General features: G+C 44.8%; 1 protein-coding gene across 22 annotated transcripts in view; it reads left to right on the top strand.

The window, feature by feature from the left end:
• Positions 1 to 18,476, top strand: part of DENND1A (DENN domain containing 1A) — a 542,897-nt gene that overhangs the window by 472,685 nt on the left and 51,736 nt on the right. For all 22 annotated transcript variants that reach the window (XM_054501506.2, XM_054501505.2, XM_054501502.2 and 19 more), the window contains 2 exons: positions 1,077 to 1,133; positions 11,318 to 11,449. In XM_054501506.2, the coding sequence (XP_054357481.1) occupies positions 1,077 to 1,133; positions 11,318 to 11,449 (189 nt within the window). The remainder of the gene's footprint in view (positions 1 to 1,076; positions 1,134 to 11,317; positions 11,450 to 18,476) is intronic.

Raw genomic sequence — 18,476 nt, 5'->3', positions numbered from 1 at the left:
TTATTTAGCAGATTATTATAACCGGTTCAGTGACATTTTTAATTTATAGTGTTGGTGCTCACATTTGCCACAGTAGAGAAATGGGAGGCTGCTAGTTTTAGCTTTTAAAATGTAGACTAGGTGGCTGCACCCTGCCTCTGTTTCTGAGACCTGGAAGCATGGTCTATCTGGTGTCTGGCAAAGCCTTCCTGCAGGCATCCCCATTATTGGGTCAAAATAAAGCAGCTCCTCTGCAGGTTCCTGAAGAGTGTTCGTGGTGGCATACACCACTTAATTTTTGTCCCAAATTCATCATCTCTCTGATCACTGCCCTATAGGAAATGCATTATTTGTAAGACTCGTGTCTACAGCGGAGTGAAAATAGGAGAGCACATCTGTTCCCGGCGCTCCATCTTTCACAAGCATCAAGTATTTTTTCTTGTGACTTCTCTTGCTTGCTAATTTGACCGTGAGCCACTGAAGCGGGGGGGTTTTATTTTATTTCCATTTTTAATTTTGTTAGTCCTCTCTGTGCTTAAGCTGTAGTTATTTTAGCAGGGTGGGTGGCTGCCAGCAGAACCACACAGGTCTAAAATGACCTGAAATCAAAGCCAGGGTGTCTGCCAAAATGAGATTTAGGAAATGGCACTGTAGAAACCCAGCAATGGGTCTGTTCCGGCCACTCAGCCTGGGCAGAAAATTGGTCCTGGGGCCCTGCCCTGGTGAAATAGAATGGATATTCTGAATCTTCCAGCCAGAAACACGGCTGCCGTACTCTTACTGGTAGCTGTCACCAGGCTGCTGAGATAAATAATTATAGAGAGCAGAAGAAGGGCTTTGGAAGGGAAAGAAAAAAAAAATCTGTGCCATCAAAATGCAGAAAATAAAATCTCTGCAGCCTCTTTAAGGGTTTTTTTTTTTTTTAACCTTTTACCGTTGTATTTGTTTTCATAGCCATTATGTTTTCTACTTGATGATCCCATTTTTCCTTCCTTTTTCTAGTAATCAGAGAAGGTGATTCTCGACGGACTGAAATCAAGCATAGTCCCTGCTGGACACAGAAAGGGAATCTTAACTTAAATTAATTTTTCATGCAGGCAAAAGATCATGCAAAAATGGGAATAAAAGAGGTGAAAAACCGCTTGAAGCAAAAGGTACTTGAAGTTCTTATTCAAAATGTATAAGCACCATGTATGAAATGCATGGCCACAAAAAAGTATGAGGGGATCAATAGAGGGCTGTTTGATACAGTGTTGTTAACACACTTCAAAATGCATTACCAGCTGTCCGGGAGTTTTCACACTGTTATAAATATTCACAGACAAAAAACTGTCTTCAAATAACATTAAGACTCTGGCTTAAACCCACAAAGGCGAGCAAGTTCAGAGTTGCCACTGTCGGGCTGTCCCTTGCCCACCCCACCAGGCCTGAGTTCACAGGTGTCTGTAGAAATTGGCTTGGTGTTCCCATCTGGCACCTGCCCACCCGCTATGGCTGACCTCTGCCCCAGGGCCTGTTGTAACCAAAACCAAGGAGCATTTCTAGGGAATGATTGCCATGGTCCAGCATGCACGTGGCCACTGCCCAGACACAGCACAGGGGGTGGGGCTGAGCAGAATGCCGTGGGCTTACCTCGCCCTGGGGGACCAAGTGAGTGGGACCCAGTGGGCGCTGTTGAGACTCTGAGTGGGGAGGGGAGGGCTCTGATTGTCTTCACTAGCCATCAGTAAAGGTGGGATATCATCCCGGCTATGTCCTGGCTAAGATTCCCCCAGCCTGAATCTTTTTTTTTTTTCTTTTTTTATCTGACTTTTTTTGTATTTTATTTTATTTTAATTTTCCTTTCCATAGCCTTTGGGGGGGACAGGTGGTATTTGGATACATGAGTAAGTTCTTTAGCTGTGATTTGTGAGATTTTGGTGCACCCATCACCTGAGCAGTGTACACTGAACCCAATTTGTAGTCTTTTATCCCTCATCCCCTTCCCAGCCTTTCCCCGAGTTCGCAAAGTCTATTGTGTCATTCTTATGCCTTTGCATCCTCATAGCTTAATTCCCATTTGTGAGTGATAACATACAATGTTTGGTTTTCCATTCCTGAGTTATTTCACTTAGAATAAGAGTCTCCAGTCCCATCCAGGTTGCCGCAAGTGCCATTAATTCATTCCTTTTTATGCCACCAGATTGAATTTCTAGACAGTGAGATTACTGTAACAGGGAGGGCTTTTTTATATTATTATGAATGCCATCATCATAATTATTGTTTGCCACCTTTTTTTTTTTTTTTTTTTTTTTTCCGAGACAGAGTCTCACTGTGTTGCCACGCTGGAGTGCAGTGGCACGATCTCAGCTCACTGCAACCTCCGCCTCCCGGGTTCAAGTGATTCTCCTGCCTCAGCCTCCCAAGTAGCTGGGACTACAGGCACGTGCCACCACATCTGGCTAATTTTTGTATTTTTGGTAGAGGTGGGGTTTTGCCATGTTGGCCAGGATGGACTCGATCTCCTGACCTCGTGATCCGCCTGCCTCGGCCTCCCAAAGTTCTGGGATTACAGGTGTGAGCCACCGCGCCTGGCCTGTTGCCACCCTTCTTTAAGCTCCTCTTAAAGGTGGTCCAGACTAGGAGCTTTCACACTTAGTCCTCAAAACAGCCCTGTGGAGTATTGTTCCCATTTCGTGAGTAAACAGACCACAGTTCAGAGGTGAAGTCGTTTGCCCAGGGCCACCTTGAGCCTAGCAGAGCCAGAATTGGATTCCAACTCCATCGAATTCTGGTGGCTGTGTGTTCTTACCGCTACTGCATTGCACACTGCCTTCAAACCAGTGTTTTGTTTTCCAAAAGATGTTTGGGATCACCTACTTCATTATCCCTATGCCCCCAAACGTACCACTCTAATAAGGCCCTTTGTCTAGCTCTGCAGTTTTTAAAAAATTGAAAGCAGTTTTAATTTTCTGAAGTCAGAAAGGACCTCTAATTAGCTTGAAAGGGTCGAAGGAATTGATTCCTTTCTTTTAATTGGAAAATAATTTGCTCTGACTAAGCATTTAAATTCTTAGTTTCAGCTGAGAGTGGATTTTTAACAGCTGAGATTCACATCCTGAAATAAAAGCTCTGTAATGTAAATCCAGATAGACCTTAAACTGTAATCTGTTTGCACCCTGCCAGAGACTGGCAGGTGGCATTCTTTACTTGGATGTTATTTAAGTCCCTAAATATACCTTTTTATCTCCCATCCCAGTTGCATGTAGCTGAAATGGATTGCAGATATAAAATGGAGTGGCAGGGAGCGGAGAGTTTTCCCTCCTTGATGCCTGGATCGTAGGCTCTGGTTGGTATTAGAATATCCCCTGAAGTAAGCAAAGAAAGGGGTCCCTCCTCAGGCAAAGGCCCCGTGCGCCGTCATTGGTCAGATCCACTCTCTGCAGACTGTTAAGCTACAGACATCACCTTACCTCCCTACTTGTATGTGCAAGCCTCTGGCCTTAGGAAAATCCCCTTTTTATGATAAGTAACATTTCTGCAAATAACCAATTAAGCTCAAATTTTTTAATGTGGTTGTTCAAAGGTTTGTTTAAACAATCTAGATCACTTTCCTTCCACTCTCTCCCTTTCCGTTCCTTGATAGTATCTAAAGCAGATGTCTCCCTCCCCTTCCCTTCCCCCTGCCAGTCTTTTCAAGAATAGCTTCAGGAGATAATGTTCTATAGAGAGTGTCAGTACGTTGCAGGTGACACAAATGGTGAAGGCATTTTATAGAAATGTGGCTTGTCACCATTGGACTGTTGACAGATCTATTAGTGCACCCTTTTCAATTTTCACTTTTCCCCCCTTCGGTCGTACAGATTTCCACAGACTTGATATTTTGCAGTTGTTCTTGGAAGAGAGCTATTTTGTAATTGAAACTCTAGCATTGTTCGCATCTACGGGACTTGGGGCTCCAGCACTCTCTAGCACCCTTTCTTGAGCTAATTTAGGATTTGGCTGCACCTGACCTCTCACATAGCAGTAGAAAATATTTCCTTGGTTTTTTTTTTTTTTTTTTGTCCTTCTCCCCTTTCCCTCCTCCCCTTTATCTGGCAACGAATGTACCTCGTGACTCCCCAGATGCCTCTAATATAGACATCTCAAGTTTGGTTTCTGCCGTGAAATCGAGGCAGTTTCCAACAAAGATCCAATTTTCAAATGTGCTGGGTTGCCACCTGGCCTCCTCTAACTCTGCATAGCAATGGTGACCTTGCAGATATAATCAAGAACCCAAGCTTGCCCTCTTCACCCTCGCCTTGGGTTTGAATTGCAAATAGAAAATATGGGGCCGACCTGTGGAGAGGTCACCATGGTGTGTGGAGGGTCCATCTCTAATATGACTGAGCTGGGCCCCTTCTCCATCCCTTGTCCATTTGTGCTGCAGATTTTCAAAGCATTTGAAATTGGAGCTTTCAGGATATCTGTGTGACCATTGGCAAATAATTGTTAATAGATCCGATGATGTGGCTTTATTCCATACCTGCTCTGCTTCAAACCAACAACAAAAAAAGAAGGATGGATAACATATTTCTCTAGATAAATGGAGCAAGGTGGTCAGGTTCTTCTATAGCTTGGCCTCCTTTGAAGTCTGACTTGCTCAAAATTAGGAAAAAGAAGAAATGGCAAAGATGCTACCCAGCCATTGCTTTCTAAGGAAGAGTGTAATGCTTTCATCTGGAGTGTCTCCCTGCCAGAAGAATGCCTCCTGGATGGGCTCATGACTGTCAACAAATTGCGTCCCACTGCAGCATCATGCAGGGCTGGCATGAGAATGCCCTGCTTTAAAAGCAGTGGCCGCAAATCCATTTCTCCTCATCTGCAGGCAACGTTAAGGTGGGCACATAGGGATGTCCTCTTTTGCCTATTGAGGAACCCCTGAAATTTTTTTTTCTTCAGTATCAAAATGATTTAGCCAAATGGGCCCATTTCACAGCCCTTTGTAAAGTTTCTGAATCTTTGATCTTCTTCTTTTCTTTTTTTTGTTTTGTTTTGTTTTGTTTCTCTTTGTTTTGAAACAGGGTCTCACTCTGTCTCCCAGTGCAGTGGCACAATCACTGCAGCCTTGACCTCCCAGGCTCAAGGGATCCTCCCGCCTCAACCTCCAGAGTAGCTAGGACCACAGGCATGCACCACCATGCCTGGCTAATTTTTTTTAGGGACAGAGTTTTGCTGTGTTGCCCATACTGGTCTCAAACTCCTGGGCTCAAGCAATCCTCCCTCTTAGGCCTCTCAAAGTGCTGGGATTACAAATCTTTGATCTTTAAAAGACAAATCGAGCTTGTTGATTTAGAGTCTCTGTGATTGAAAGGAGCAAATTCACAGTTGGTTTCACAGAGGCTTGAATTTCTGGCCAAACTGTTCCCATTGAAGGGAGTGAGTAAGCATGCGTGGGGCCGGGAGAGCTAGGTAGACTTGTAGAACAGACGTTTTCACACCTTATCACACAACTGTCAGCTCCCTGTCTCCCGACACATTAAAATACGCTGCAGCCTCAATCACAGAAATTCCAACTTTGGTTACTATTTTGGTATCAATATTCATATTTTAATTTGCATTTGCTGTGCTGTGAGGTGGCCTAGGAAAAGAAGGGTGCGGCACGAGTCTGTAAATGGAGACGGGAGTTCTCACACCCGCAGCATGAGTCAGACGGGAAGGCCTCTGCCCATAGGGGCCTTTCAGCTCCCCCACATGGTGATGTGGTGTTTGGGCTTCTGAGGGCAGGCAAGCGGGGCTCAGTGCTGGTTGCGTAGGATATTAACTATGTGACCTTGGGTAAGTTACGAGACCTCTGAACCTAGTTTTTCTCTTCTGTAAACTAGGGAAAATACAGGTTTTTGCTAGATTGTTGGAAGGAGTAGAAGAGATAATGTGTTGAGACAGCAACACTTAGTAGGCACTGAATAATTGAGAGTTTCCCTTTTGTCTGTCTTTTGTTTGTTTGTTTTTGAGACGGAGTCTCACTCTTGCCCAGGCTGGAGTGCAGTGGTGTGATCTCAGCTCGCCGCAACCTCCACCTCCCAGGTTCAAGTGATTCTCCTGCTTCAGCCACCCAAGTAGCTGGGATTACAGGCGCCCACCACACCTGGCTAATTATTGTATTTTTGTAGAGACGGGGTGTTGCCATGTTGGTCAGGCTGGTCTCGAACTCCTGACCTTAGGTGATCCACCCGCCTCGGCCTCCCAACATGCTGACATTACAGGCATGCGCCACTGCATCTGGTCCTCTCTGTCTTCTTATGTCCCACATCTGGAACAGCCAGTCTGCCCAAATACCCACGTGCACACACCTGGAGACCATGTCCAGCATGAATGGATCACCTCCCTTGAGGCTGTCCATACAAGCACCAGAGGAATCGTTGTAGGACCCAGCACTGACCAAGTCACTCCCTTGGTTAAAACATTTCAGACCTTTCAAACCTTCCACCTCCTTGCCAGGGGGCAGCCCAGGGGTGGAATGCCCTGGCCGCTGGGCCACAGCAGGCCCTGCTATATGCCTCCCTGGGCCTGGGGCTCTACTCTGTCATCGCTGGCTCATAAGTCCTTTCCTCAGCTCCCACCCCAGCCCCTACCCAAGGTCACTCAGAACCCTCTTTCTCCTCTAGTCTCCTGAGACCCTGGGTCCTTACCTCCCCGATTTCTCATGGAGACTCATGTCCAGAGACTTACCGTATGCTGTGCCTGCCTTCTTCTCAGAGGGCTGGAGATTAGAGCATAGTCATGGCTTCTGATTCTAGTAAACACTCAAGGAAAATGATAGGAATACAATGACTGTCTGACTGCCTTGCTTTACTGAGGGACGGGAACTGGCAGGACCCCCGTAACTCTCTGAGCTGAGCCTCGGGGCTCCAGGAAGAGATTTGCCACCCTGTGGTGGCCCCTGATCTGTAGCTCTGTCTGGCATCTTCCTCCTGTGTGACCCTTCAGGAAGAAGCAGGTTTAACCCTCCTGCTAGCTTCTTGTTTCTGCTTTTTAAAAATGACATTTAGAAGGTCGGTTTTTTTCCTGTTTCAAACAAAATTCATGTTTGTTGAGGAAAACTCAGCAAATCAGAGGAACAAAAAATAATCTCATTTTATAACCTGCATTTTCATGTACTATATCCTGGGCATTTCCCAGACCACTAAATATTTCTTCCACATGTCTTTATTTTATTTTGTTTTGTTTTATTGTTTGAGACGAAGTCTTACTCTGTTGCCTGGTGCAATCTCGGCTCACTGCAACCTCTGCCTCCCTGGTTCATGCGATTCTCTTGCCTCAGCCTCCCAAACAGCTGGGATTACAGGCGTCCGCCACCACGCCTGGCTAATTTTTGTATTTTTGGTAGAGATGAGGTTTCACTACGTTGGCCAGGCTGGTCTCAAACTCCTGACCTCAAGTGATCTGCCCACCTTGGCCTCCCAAAGTGCTAGGATTACTGCACCAGGCCCACATGTCATTATTTTAAATGACTACATCAGATTTTATCTGATGGACATGTATACATTATTTAATATTCCCATTGTTGGACCCTTACATGAGTTCCAATTTTTTCTAGACAAATATCCGCATAGGTAAGACTTAGAAGAAATTCGCATTATTTCATTAGGATAGATTTCTAAAAATGGGAGCAGTGGGCCAAAGGGCATGTACATCTTTTAGGTTTTTCATATAAATTGCCAATTTATATTCCCACGAGAAGGGTATGAGAGTACCTGTTTCCCAAGCCCTTTGCTGACAGCTACATTAGTGCTTAGGCCACAGTTTCTTTAATCATAGGTATCAAAAGTTGCTATTATTAGCTCCCTACTATATATGAGATCTCTACCAGGAGATAGAGAATTTGAATGCCCCCCCCACCTTTTTTTTTTTTTTTTTTTCCTTCTTGAGACAGGGTCTCACTCTGTTGCCCAGGCTGGAGTGCAGTGGCCTGATCACGGCTCACTACAGCCTCAACCTCCCCAGGCTCTGGTGATCCTCCCATTTCAGCCTCCCAAGCAGCTGGGAATTCAGGCATACACTGCTGCATCCAGCTAATTTTAATATTTTTTTGTAGATATGGGGTTTCCCCATGTGGCGCAAGCTGGTCTCAAACTCCTGGGCTCAAGTGATCCTTCCACCTCGACCCCCTAACGTGCTGGGATTACCGGCGTGAGCCTCCATACCCAGCCTCTATTTCTTTCTTGACTTGGGCTCCTCCTCTGCTGCTGCCTGTGGCATCCTGAGAGGAAGCTGTTGTCCTTCTTCAGGTGGAGGAAATGGTAAAGAGGCTAATAAATTGGTGGCCTGCACCACAGGACTTTATAAGAAACCTTTTGCATCTTTGGATCTTCTAATAAATGAAGGTGCAGAACTGCTTTTTGACACACAGGTACATCTGTGTATTGGACACATTTCCCTTCCAAATGTTTAACTCCACTTTACAAAGATTTATTTGACAGCATGTGCTAGATTCAAGGCTCTAGGTTAGAGAACCCAGACCCCAATGAACTTACAGTTGATAGAGATACAAAAATAAGATAGTGCTAAGCATGGCAGCCTGTGATCAGTGCAACCAGGAGCTTCCGAGGAGAAGATGACATCTGAGCACTTGTTGAGCAGCTCCTTAATTCAGAATACTTTCACTTGTGCTGTCGTTATGCGTTGATGTGGCATAAAAGCGCCAGGACTCCCATAGCTCTGGGTTATTCCACCTTCTAACTATGTGGCTTTGGGTAGGTTACCCCTTCGGAGCCCTATTTCCTCACCTATAAAAGCAGGATAATCCCATTTACCTTGTGATCATTGTGGGAACTAAATGTGAGAATGAAGGTCAAGGGTCTGGAAAAGCTCAGGGGTAGGCCGTCCACACAGGGAAACTCTTCTTTTTAGCAGGTGCTCTCTCCGTTTTGCAAATTGAGGTTCAATTTGCACAGTGCTGTGACATTTTTCAAAGCTTCCTCATATCTCATTTCACCCATTCTCCCAGTAGCTTTGATGTTTGCCAAGCAGGTGGTAGTCTCCCATTGCAAAAATAAGGCAATAGGTGCAGAGAGGTTGAGTGAATTGGAAAGATTAGACAACTAGTTAATGGGAAAAACAAAACTAGACGATAGTATTTTTACTTATAAGCGTGAATTAAGACACTTTTTCCAAAACTACTACATGAATTGTTCTTTTTTTCTAGATAGCTATTACCTTAGAGTTTTCTATTAATACCCATATTTTCTTACCATATTACCTGGCAGCTTCATTTCTTTTTCAGCCAAACACAAACAGGCACACACACCCACGCACACAATTTTACCTGAACCAAAAGTGAATTTGTTCATGTTTGACCTTATTCATTCTCTCATATCTATCCTGTAGGATCTTCACCTGGATCCAAAATGCCCCTTTTGCCCAGTGTTGTTTTCTGGCACCGATGGAACCCCTCCCCATCTTTTTCCACTTGACCTGAGCACCTCTGGACAGCCCCTTTCCAAAAGAGCTGTTTCTGTTTGGCCATCGACAGCCTCTTTCATCACTGAGCCTCAGCCTGGCTGATCAGACGTGGGCCACCTGATCCAAGCCCTCCCTGTAAAGCCAAGAAGTCATCATCTCCCTTTGTTGTTTACCAAGCAGTACAGACTTCTCAGGTCTGGCCTCTACAGGCAGCCTTGATTCCTTAGGAAAGGAGGCCAGCTGGTAGCAGCTGGATGTGTGAGGCCAAATATTGGTGGTAATGGTAGTAATTGGTAGTAATATGATAATTCCTATAATTTACTGAATAGCCAATAACGTTCTTGACACTCAGTTGTATTATCTGTCTCCTTTAATCTTCATGCTACCATATGCCCATTTCACAGATGGGGAAACTGAGTCTTAGAGATGTATATATGTTTCTTCCTTAATGCATTATTTTTCAATAAGGGACTACTTTCTTCCATGTCCCACCATTCTCTCTTAGCTGAGAAGTTAGGAGCAACCAAGTATCTATCAAGTTTCTCATGTGCAGAATTCAATGAGTACTAAGGGGATATGTTTTGTTGACCAAAGTGTGTATTTGTTTTGCAATGAAAATAATTGGAACTTGTGTTCATTATATAATTCTGGCTGAGTTATTTTTATTTGGTAAGAAACATGATTATTTAAATATTTATTTGTACATGTATTCTCTGCCTTGTTCCAAAGAAGATTTAAGCAACTTCCTTGACTTGAATAAAACACGGGACCCTTATTGCATGAGTGGCCCCATCCGTGTTCCAAATGACCCATGTGTATAGTCAGCTGCCAGCTCAGCCACCGGAGCCATGGCCTGCCTTTTGCACATTGTGGTTTTTCTTTTCGTGATAATTTGACTTCAGTCATCAGAAGCACAAATTAAATGTAAATTTCTGGATTTAAAAAGATTTCTTTGGTCCCTGAATGTTTCCCAAGTCATAGAGTCCTGAGTCAGACTTCAACCTTTTTATTTTCTGCCAGAAAGATGAGGGGTAAGAAGGGGTAGGAACAAACACATCTTATTCACAAACAACAACATCATCAGTAAACAAATGTGGAAAAACTGTCCATACTCATAATTAAAGTAATGCAAATTAAAGCAACAAGTCAAATTTTTCACCTATTAAATTAGCAATACATTTTTAAAATGATACAGCTCACAAGTACCGTGAAACTGGTAATGCATCCATTGTTGGTAGTCGGTATAAATTGGAAAGCAATTTGATAGGATGAATAAAAACACTTGAAAATGTTTATATCTGTTGACCTAGTAATTTCATTCCTGGGGATTTCCATAAAAAGAAATAATATGAAAGAAAAACTGCAGTATTTATCACTGGCATTTTGAATGTTTAAAAAAAAATTAGAATCCTAAATACCCAATAGTAGTGGAATATTGAATTGTGGTATATTAAATATTGTATATCCTCTCAATGAAATATGCATTCAGTAAAATTATTTTTGTAATGACTTTGTAGCAACATGAAAATGCTTATAATATATTGGGGAAAAGCAGGATATAAAATTATGCAAGAGCTGTGATTGCAAGTAATTTTTAAACGTCTGCATGTGGACAAAGTAAATATATAAAAATGAAAATGGCCGTGTAAGAGAGTAGGATGAACAATAATAATTGTTTTCCCCACTGTTGTGAATTATGATGTTATCTTTATAACTTCACATGGATGGTTTGGGTTTCTCTAGTTCTTAAAAGTCAAAGAGCCAAGTTAGCCCTCCATTCCCTCCATCTTCATCAAGAGGTCAGGCTCGGAATGTCACGGAGAGAGTCGCCTGGCAGGCCTCTTCGTTGTGGGGTGAGAGGGAACATGGGTGCCAGAACCCCAAAGCCAACCCCCGACTATCCTTCTCCCTACAGGACATTGCCGAGAATGGCTGCGCCCCCACCCCAGAGGAGCAGCTGCCAAAGACTGCACCGTCCCCACTGGTGGAGGCCAAGGACCCCAAGCTCCGAGAAGACCGGCGACCAATCACAGTCCACTTTGGACAGGTGTGTACCCTGGCCCTCCTACCTATCTGTTTTTTTTTTTTATTTTTGTTTTTAGCAGCAGCAGTAGCACATGCAGCAGACGGTTTTTCATTTCAGTTCTCTTTGGCAGTGCAGCTCCATGGAGGTTTTCACATCTTTAAATGTTTATTTGGTGCAAACATGTTTTGCAGGCAAATTTTCAAAAATTTTGAGGAGACAGCACGGCTGAGGTCATAAATGAGCGGGACTGTTGAATGAAGTCATTAAATGCACTGCTGCCTCCCCTAATCCAAGGCACTCTGCTTAAGGTGCCTCTGTTAGCTAAGCATCTCATTAGAACACTTTAGCATCCCGGGCCCTTCTTTGCACCTTCAAATAAAAGGCAACAAGCAAAGTCTTAAAAAAAAAAAAATCAATTAGGAGTTCTTTATTAATGTACTTCCTGAAAATCAATATCAGGAGTCGTGCTTCTGAGAGTAAACACCCGTGCTACAATTCTAGAGATTCAATTTTTTAAGCAACTGTTTTCAACTATCTGAGCATTTGAAAAATTGTCTATTTAATTTTTTTTCCCTTAAGTAAAACATTGCACTCTGTATAGAAACTAAAATTTTGTATCCCCTTCCTACTTGTAATTATATTTTTGGTTAAAAAAGATTATGTACCCTTTCCTACATGTCTTGAAATGACTTTTGGTTAGTGAAAGTCATCATTTGGAGAGATTTATGAGAAATGGCTCTTTTAGCAAGATATGGCCATAACAAGAATTTGCAAGGTTATTTATTTTTAAATCACCTGATTCTGTAGCCATTTATTAGATGATGCATGATTAAGAGTCTTCATGATTTTTATCTTAAATGTGATTGCTGTTTCACCACGTGTAAAGGACCTAGAAGCCTACATTCCTGTTTTTAACAGACCTTTATCAAGTGCCTACTATGCATCAGGCATTAAGCTATTCAGAAATGAACGAAACTCACAAAAGTCTTGCTCCAGGTTACTACTGTAAGGGATGAGTTGGTTGGAACATAAAAGTCACTCTTCTCTAATCAATATTTTCAGATAATATACGTTTATACATCTTTAACTTGGGGAGGTTCATCCCCTTTTCTGATTTTATACTTAAAAGGATGTTATAAAAATTGAAATGAAACGCAAGAAAGAATCCACAGGGTGATACTCATTTAGTTAATAAGTATTTTCAAATTGCACTGGTGTCTGCTCCCCTGAAGAGCTGCCTCCCCCCAGCCCCAGGCTCAGGCCCTGTTGGAGCAATCTGCACCCCAGTTCCCTGGCTGTGTTTGCTGAAAGCACAGCCCCTGGTTGTCGCCAGCGTGGCATTCCAGAGTCAGCTTCCTGCTTTCCTTTGTCCTCATTCCTGCACACACTAACCTTCCCATGAAAGGAGCCCCTCACTGGAGTTTGGAGCCCATTACAGAGAAAGAGGGGGTGGGGGAGAGGGATTTCATGGTGTTAAACATTCCATTTTCGAAACACAAAAAAAGGAGGCCCTATTTGAAATAGAGAAAGACCTTCTTTCCATTTCAGCCAGAAGTAGAGATTCTTTAATGTCATTCCCAGCTAAATGCAGAATAAGAGTATGTGTGTGTGCACGGGTGGGGGATAAACAATTAAAAAAGCCACCCCAAATTCTGTTGAAGTAAGAGCTGTCTGTGCCTTCACAGGTCTGCAAACTGGAGAGGATGAAAGTGGCTTTTTTTCCCCGTTTGTCACTTCCCTCACGTGGCTGCCAGCATTATGCAAGTGTACAGGAAGGCAGGATTTTTTTTTTTTTAATGCATGCATGCGGATTAAGGTCAAGCCCCTAGTATCAGCCATGCAGCGGGCTCTCCCTTCCAGCTGCAGCCGCAGAGCCTACCCACAGCCGCGAGATGCCTTAATTGAGACGTGCTGTCAAAGTGACAAACACATTTGCATACAGTCTACACTCTATTTATTTTCTCTGGAAAGGTCTACAGTCTGCTGTTGGTTGAACATTCTTAATCAGTTTGCTGTAAGTGAACTGCCAGCTAGCTTACTTATGCCGGCCCCTTCTTCATTAGGTGACAGATTAGCTGCAGGGGGAGAGGGGGTTGAGCCAGGGAAACCACAGACCCCTTTCTTTTAACTCTTTCCAGCTTTGCCCTCATGGTAGGTTGTCCTTGAGTCTTTTCCCGGGTCCCTGGTTTGATGGGCTGTTGACCGTAAGAAGTACCGTTTCTAGAGCACCTACTACAGGCAGGCATGAGTTTTAAGGACTTGATATTCTTCCCAAAGAACAGTCTCTTGAGTTTCATTTCAGAAGTTTTTACTCTTTTACCATCTATACTATTTTTTTTTAGTTGATAGTTTTCTTTAAACAAGACTCAGACCTGACATCTACAGCATCTTAGCCTCATCTTCAGAGATGCCGTTGGTAAAATTATAGGCTTGATATACTAGTCCAAGTTTTTTCTAACATATGAAACAATTTTAAGTGTTCATCTATGAATCACCTAAGGCACTCACGTAGCCCTAATGGTATATATTCTCTTTTTTTGGAAACCAACAGACTCCTTGGTATCTTTTTTGTTGTCTCCACCATATCCCTTTGAGGAAGGGACCATTAGCCCCATTTTATTGACCCAGAGCTGGAGCTCAGAGACGTGAGAGAACCTGCCCAGGGCCACTTCACCAGCTTGGAAACCCAAGCCCAGACACCTCCCCTCGAGCCCACACCAGCTCTCAAAACAAGCAGGGACTGCAGCCATGTGATATGTCTGTTAAAGCTGCTGTACCCTGCCTTGGCAAAATCATCTTAATCAGCCAGAGAGAGCACCTATTTTAACCTCAAAAAAATCCTCGCCTTGGGTCTGTGTTTCTGTGGATTTCGTTCTTTAAGGACACTTAGCTTGCCAGTGGGGATGGAGACCATTGAGACTGTTGCCTTCATCTCTCTACCTGGCAAAGCCGGTGCCTGTGCAGAGCCAGGGCAGCTCCACAGAGACCTCTGACTTCAGCTCTGCAGCAGGGGCTGGCAAGAGGGGAGCTTAGTGTCGAGGCAAGAGCTGCTACTGCCAGGGGAGAGAAGGTGCTGCCTTGCCCTCTGCCTCAGTGGAGTTCCTCTTTCCAGGCTGTGATCATTCCTCCATTTAAGTATGCATCTATTCATCTGTCTGTTGAGACCTACCATGTGTAAGATAAATGAGTTCTTAGTCCCTACCCTTGTGGGGCATAATGATGAGACAGACCAGCAGATGGACAGGCCCAATCAGAGGGATAAAGACAATGAGGGAAGTAGGCTCCAAGCACTCCCAGGGCCCCACAGAGGCTCCCTCTTCATCTCCAGGCCCACTGCATAGTCATAGTCAGTTCATAGTCAGTCATAGTCCACCTCATAGTCCACCTCATAGTCCCAAGCTGGACACTATAATTAAAAGATGCTTTTGTCAGTAGCCTGACCAACATGGTGAAACCCTGTCTCTACTAAAAATACAAAAATTGGCCAGGTGTCATGGCAGGCACCTGTAATCCCAGCTGCTCGGAAGGGTGAGGCATGAGAATTGCTTGATCCCAGGATGCAGAGGCTGCAGTGAGCTGAGATCGCGCCACTGCGCTCCAGCCTGGGTGACAGAGCGAGACCGTGTCTCAAAAAAAAAAAAAAAGATATTTTGTCAACAAACCGAACTCACTAATAATTTGTTTTCTAAAGCAGACATATGTTAGGCCACTCAGCTTGTAAGAGCAAAGTAAATAGGTTTCTAGTTAGCCTCTGCCTCCTGATCACGTAGTTTCTTTAAGAATTCAAAGGTATCAACTTGAGAATGCCTATTCCTGCCTTGGAAGATGTCGCAGTTTAGAGAGGCTTTAAATTACTGTTTTCCCCTTCTCAAGTTTAGTATCATTTGGGAAACAAAGCCCAGGGGACAGTCAAATGAGATAAAAGTGTCAGCTGTGTTTATTGATAAGCCTGAAAGGAGAATATTGCATTAGGCCTGAAGGCAAATGTTGCAAACACTTCACCTGAGAATGTGGACTGCGTTTCTCCACTCGGGATAAGTGGACAATGGCAGGTCTCTCCAGGTTGGAGCTGCCCATAAACTCCTAGCAAGGAGGAGCTGCGGAAGCGCCTTGCCCTGGCTGCTCCCCAGGAGGGAGCTGGGAGGGGTGATGAAGCTCAGTTCCTTCTCCCAGACTCCCCGGGAAGGCATTCCTCCTCTTCCTCTGGGCAGGGTTGAAAAAGAGGGTGCCTGGCCAAGCCAAGGATTCCCCCCTGGTTTTCTCTCCTAGGGTAGGAAGTGGAAGCTCCTCTTTCCCACAGCTATAGAAGGAGTGAGGGAGCAGTGTCCTCCCCGGCTGCCCTGGGCACCCCTTGCTTAGAATGGCTGGCCTGGACCCGCTTCCCTCCCAAGGACCCCTGTGGAAACTGCTCTGCTCCCTACATTTAATAAGATGGGTGAGCCATAGATGCTTTCACATCCGTAAGCACTGACTTGAGACTTTGCCATCAGCGGGTGAGGAAGAAAGGATTTTACCCATCGTACACATGAGGAGGCACACTGGGACGGCGTTACTGGAATGAGTAGCTAATTCCTACTCCAAAGCCAGCAGCAGCAGCAGCTCTGCTTCTCTTGGCTGTGTGCAGCTCTCCCTCCTTGCTAGGAGAATGGCCTGATTGTGTGAGTTCAGTGACACTGGACCCTAGTCCTAGGTGCAGATGGCCAAGGCTCTAGGCCTTGGCCAAGACTGAGGCTTCCCTGAGAATATCACAGCAAACCCCTTCCAGGGCCCCCTTCTTTGTATTTCCTCCAAATGACCGATCTGCAAACAAAGTAGTTGCCTGCCTTCCCATCTGATAGATTGCAAAAAGCATGTATTGAAAGGTGCTGCCTCTATTCTTCTCCCATCCGAACAAAGGTTTCTAAACCTCTTTAATGTAAAGTTTGTAAAGCTGGTTAAACCAAAACCAAGCACCACCGTGGCTTCCAGAGAACTGCAGCAGGGAGGTCTGGAGAGCAGCCCCAGGAACAGCTCTTGGGATGTGGTTGCCGGCTTGTCTGTGCGTATAGAGAATTCTGGCATCAGGGTCATAAGCCAGGTCATTTAGTGCCAATCCCATGCTAGGCTGTAGAAGATGCCGAGCTAGCAAATGGCTTCTCAGCACCCTCAGCTCTGAGTGCCCTGAGAGATTCCTCCTGCCCCATTGAGCTTGGAAGCCATACGCAATTCCCTTCACTTCAGCCATTGCCTCCTCACCACCTCCAGCAGGTGCTCCCATGTTCTCAGGATACTGCACACCCCAGGCCTCTGGTCTGAACATACACCCCCCACCAAACTCACTCCTCCATCTTCCACCCCAGTGAATGACACAGGCTGGCCATCCAGAGCCAAGCTCCACCCTTCTTCTCCCCAGATCCTCTCCTTCCACCCCTGAACACTACTTCATCCTCTCCTCTCCATCACCTTTGCCACAGCTGTGGTGCAGGCAGCATAATCATTCACCTGGACTGTTTCACAGGACTGTTTCACTCCTAACTGGTACTCCCTGTAGTCCCCATGTGGCCTTGCCAGGTCCACTGTAAGCATGCACTAGTGGCCACCTCACCGCCGCTCCCAGCCTCTCCTAAAGACCCCATCTTTCTCCTTGGCCCCTTCGTGACCTGCCTGTCCAATCCCAGAGCAGGCCTCCTGGTCTCTCAACTCCCCTAGGAAGAGTGAGTTGCTTCTGTCTTCGTGCTACCCCAAAACTATGCACACGCCGCTTGTCACGCAGCCCTGAGATTTTTCTTTAATGCTTGTCTTCCCACCAGAAAGTCCACTGCAGGGCCTGGCACTGAGCTGGCAGTCAGTGCACATCCTGGGGTTTTATTATTGGTGTGGATGTTTAAATTAAGGAATAATTGATTGTTGTTGAAGCACTTGCTGTGCATTCAGCAAGTTATTTGGTTTCATTTCTGTTGCTATGCTTGTAATTCTAATTCATTTGAAGAAGAAAAATGAACATTCCCTTAGTGGTCACAAACTATTTCCAAATTCACTTTCCATAAAGAAGGATTTTGAAGTGAGGCCGGGCGCGGTGGCTCACGCCTGTAATCCCAGCACTGTGGGAGGCCAAGGCAGGTGGATCACCTGAGGTCAGGAGTTCAAGACCAGCCTGGCCAACATGGTGAAACCCTGTCTCTACTAAAAATACAAAAATTAGCCAGGTATGATGGCATGCGCCTGTAGTCCCAGCTTCTCAGGAGGCTGAGGCAGGAGAATCGCTTGAACCCGGGAGGCAGAGGTTGCAGTGAGCCGAGATTGTGCCACCGTACTCCAGCCTGGGTGACAGAGCAAGACTCCATCTCAAAAAAAAAGGATTTTGTTTCCAAATAGAAACAGCTTTGTGTTATAGCAATTTAGATCCTGTCTCATTTTGTGTGTTTTTCCGAGTTCCTAAGGTCAGTCATAGCTGTCCCCGGAAGGGAATGGAGAGGAATGAGGCAGGGGACTGGGACCCCCCTTCTCCTGTGCCCAAGGATGGGCAGAGCTGTGCAGGAGCAGCACAGTGGGGAAAGCAGTCAGGGGAAGGGAGGGGCCCATCATCCCTTGAGTCACATCAAGCGAAGCAAGCAACAGGATAAATTAGGCGTAAAGATTTTATCTGTGAAAAAAACTAGGATACATGACCAAGTGCAAAGTGTGAACCTAACTTGGATTATGTGTTGTTTTTTTTTTTAAAAAAAAAAGCTTTAAAGACATTCTTGGGAAAGTTGGAAAATTTGAAGATGGACTGGAATGTTAGATGATGATGTGGGATTAATGTTAATATGATAGTTTTGTAGGGGTTTATCTTTATTCCTAGGAGAGGCAGGCTGAAGTCTGTGGGGTGAAGTAACACGATGCTTGCAACTTACTTTCAAATGGTATTTGAAGAAACATTACACATCATGTACACACACAGGCTCACACGTATATAAGATCCATTTGTAGAGAAGAGAGAGAGAAAGCAAATATAATCTCCTGCTTCCCCAAGATGTACCTGATGAAGGGCAAATGTGGATCAGTTCCTGGAGACAATGAGTTAGAG

This window comes from Pongo pygmaeus, chromosome 13 (assembly GCF_028885625.2).
Source record: "Pongo pygmaeus isolate AG05252 chromosome 13, NHGRI_mPonPyg2-v2.0_pri, whole genome shotgun sequence".
NCBI classification, from domain to species: domain Eukaryota; kingdom Metazoa; phylum Chordata; class Mammalia; order Primates; family Hominidae; genus Pongo; species Pongo pygmaeus.
This window is presented reverse-complemented; position numbering and strand designations above follow the sequence as displayed.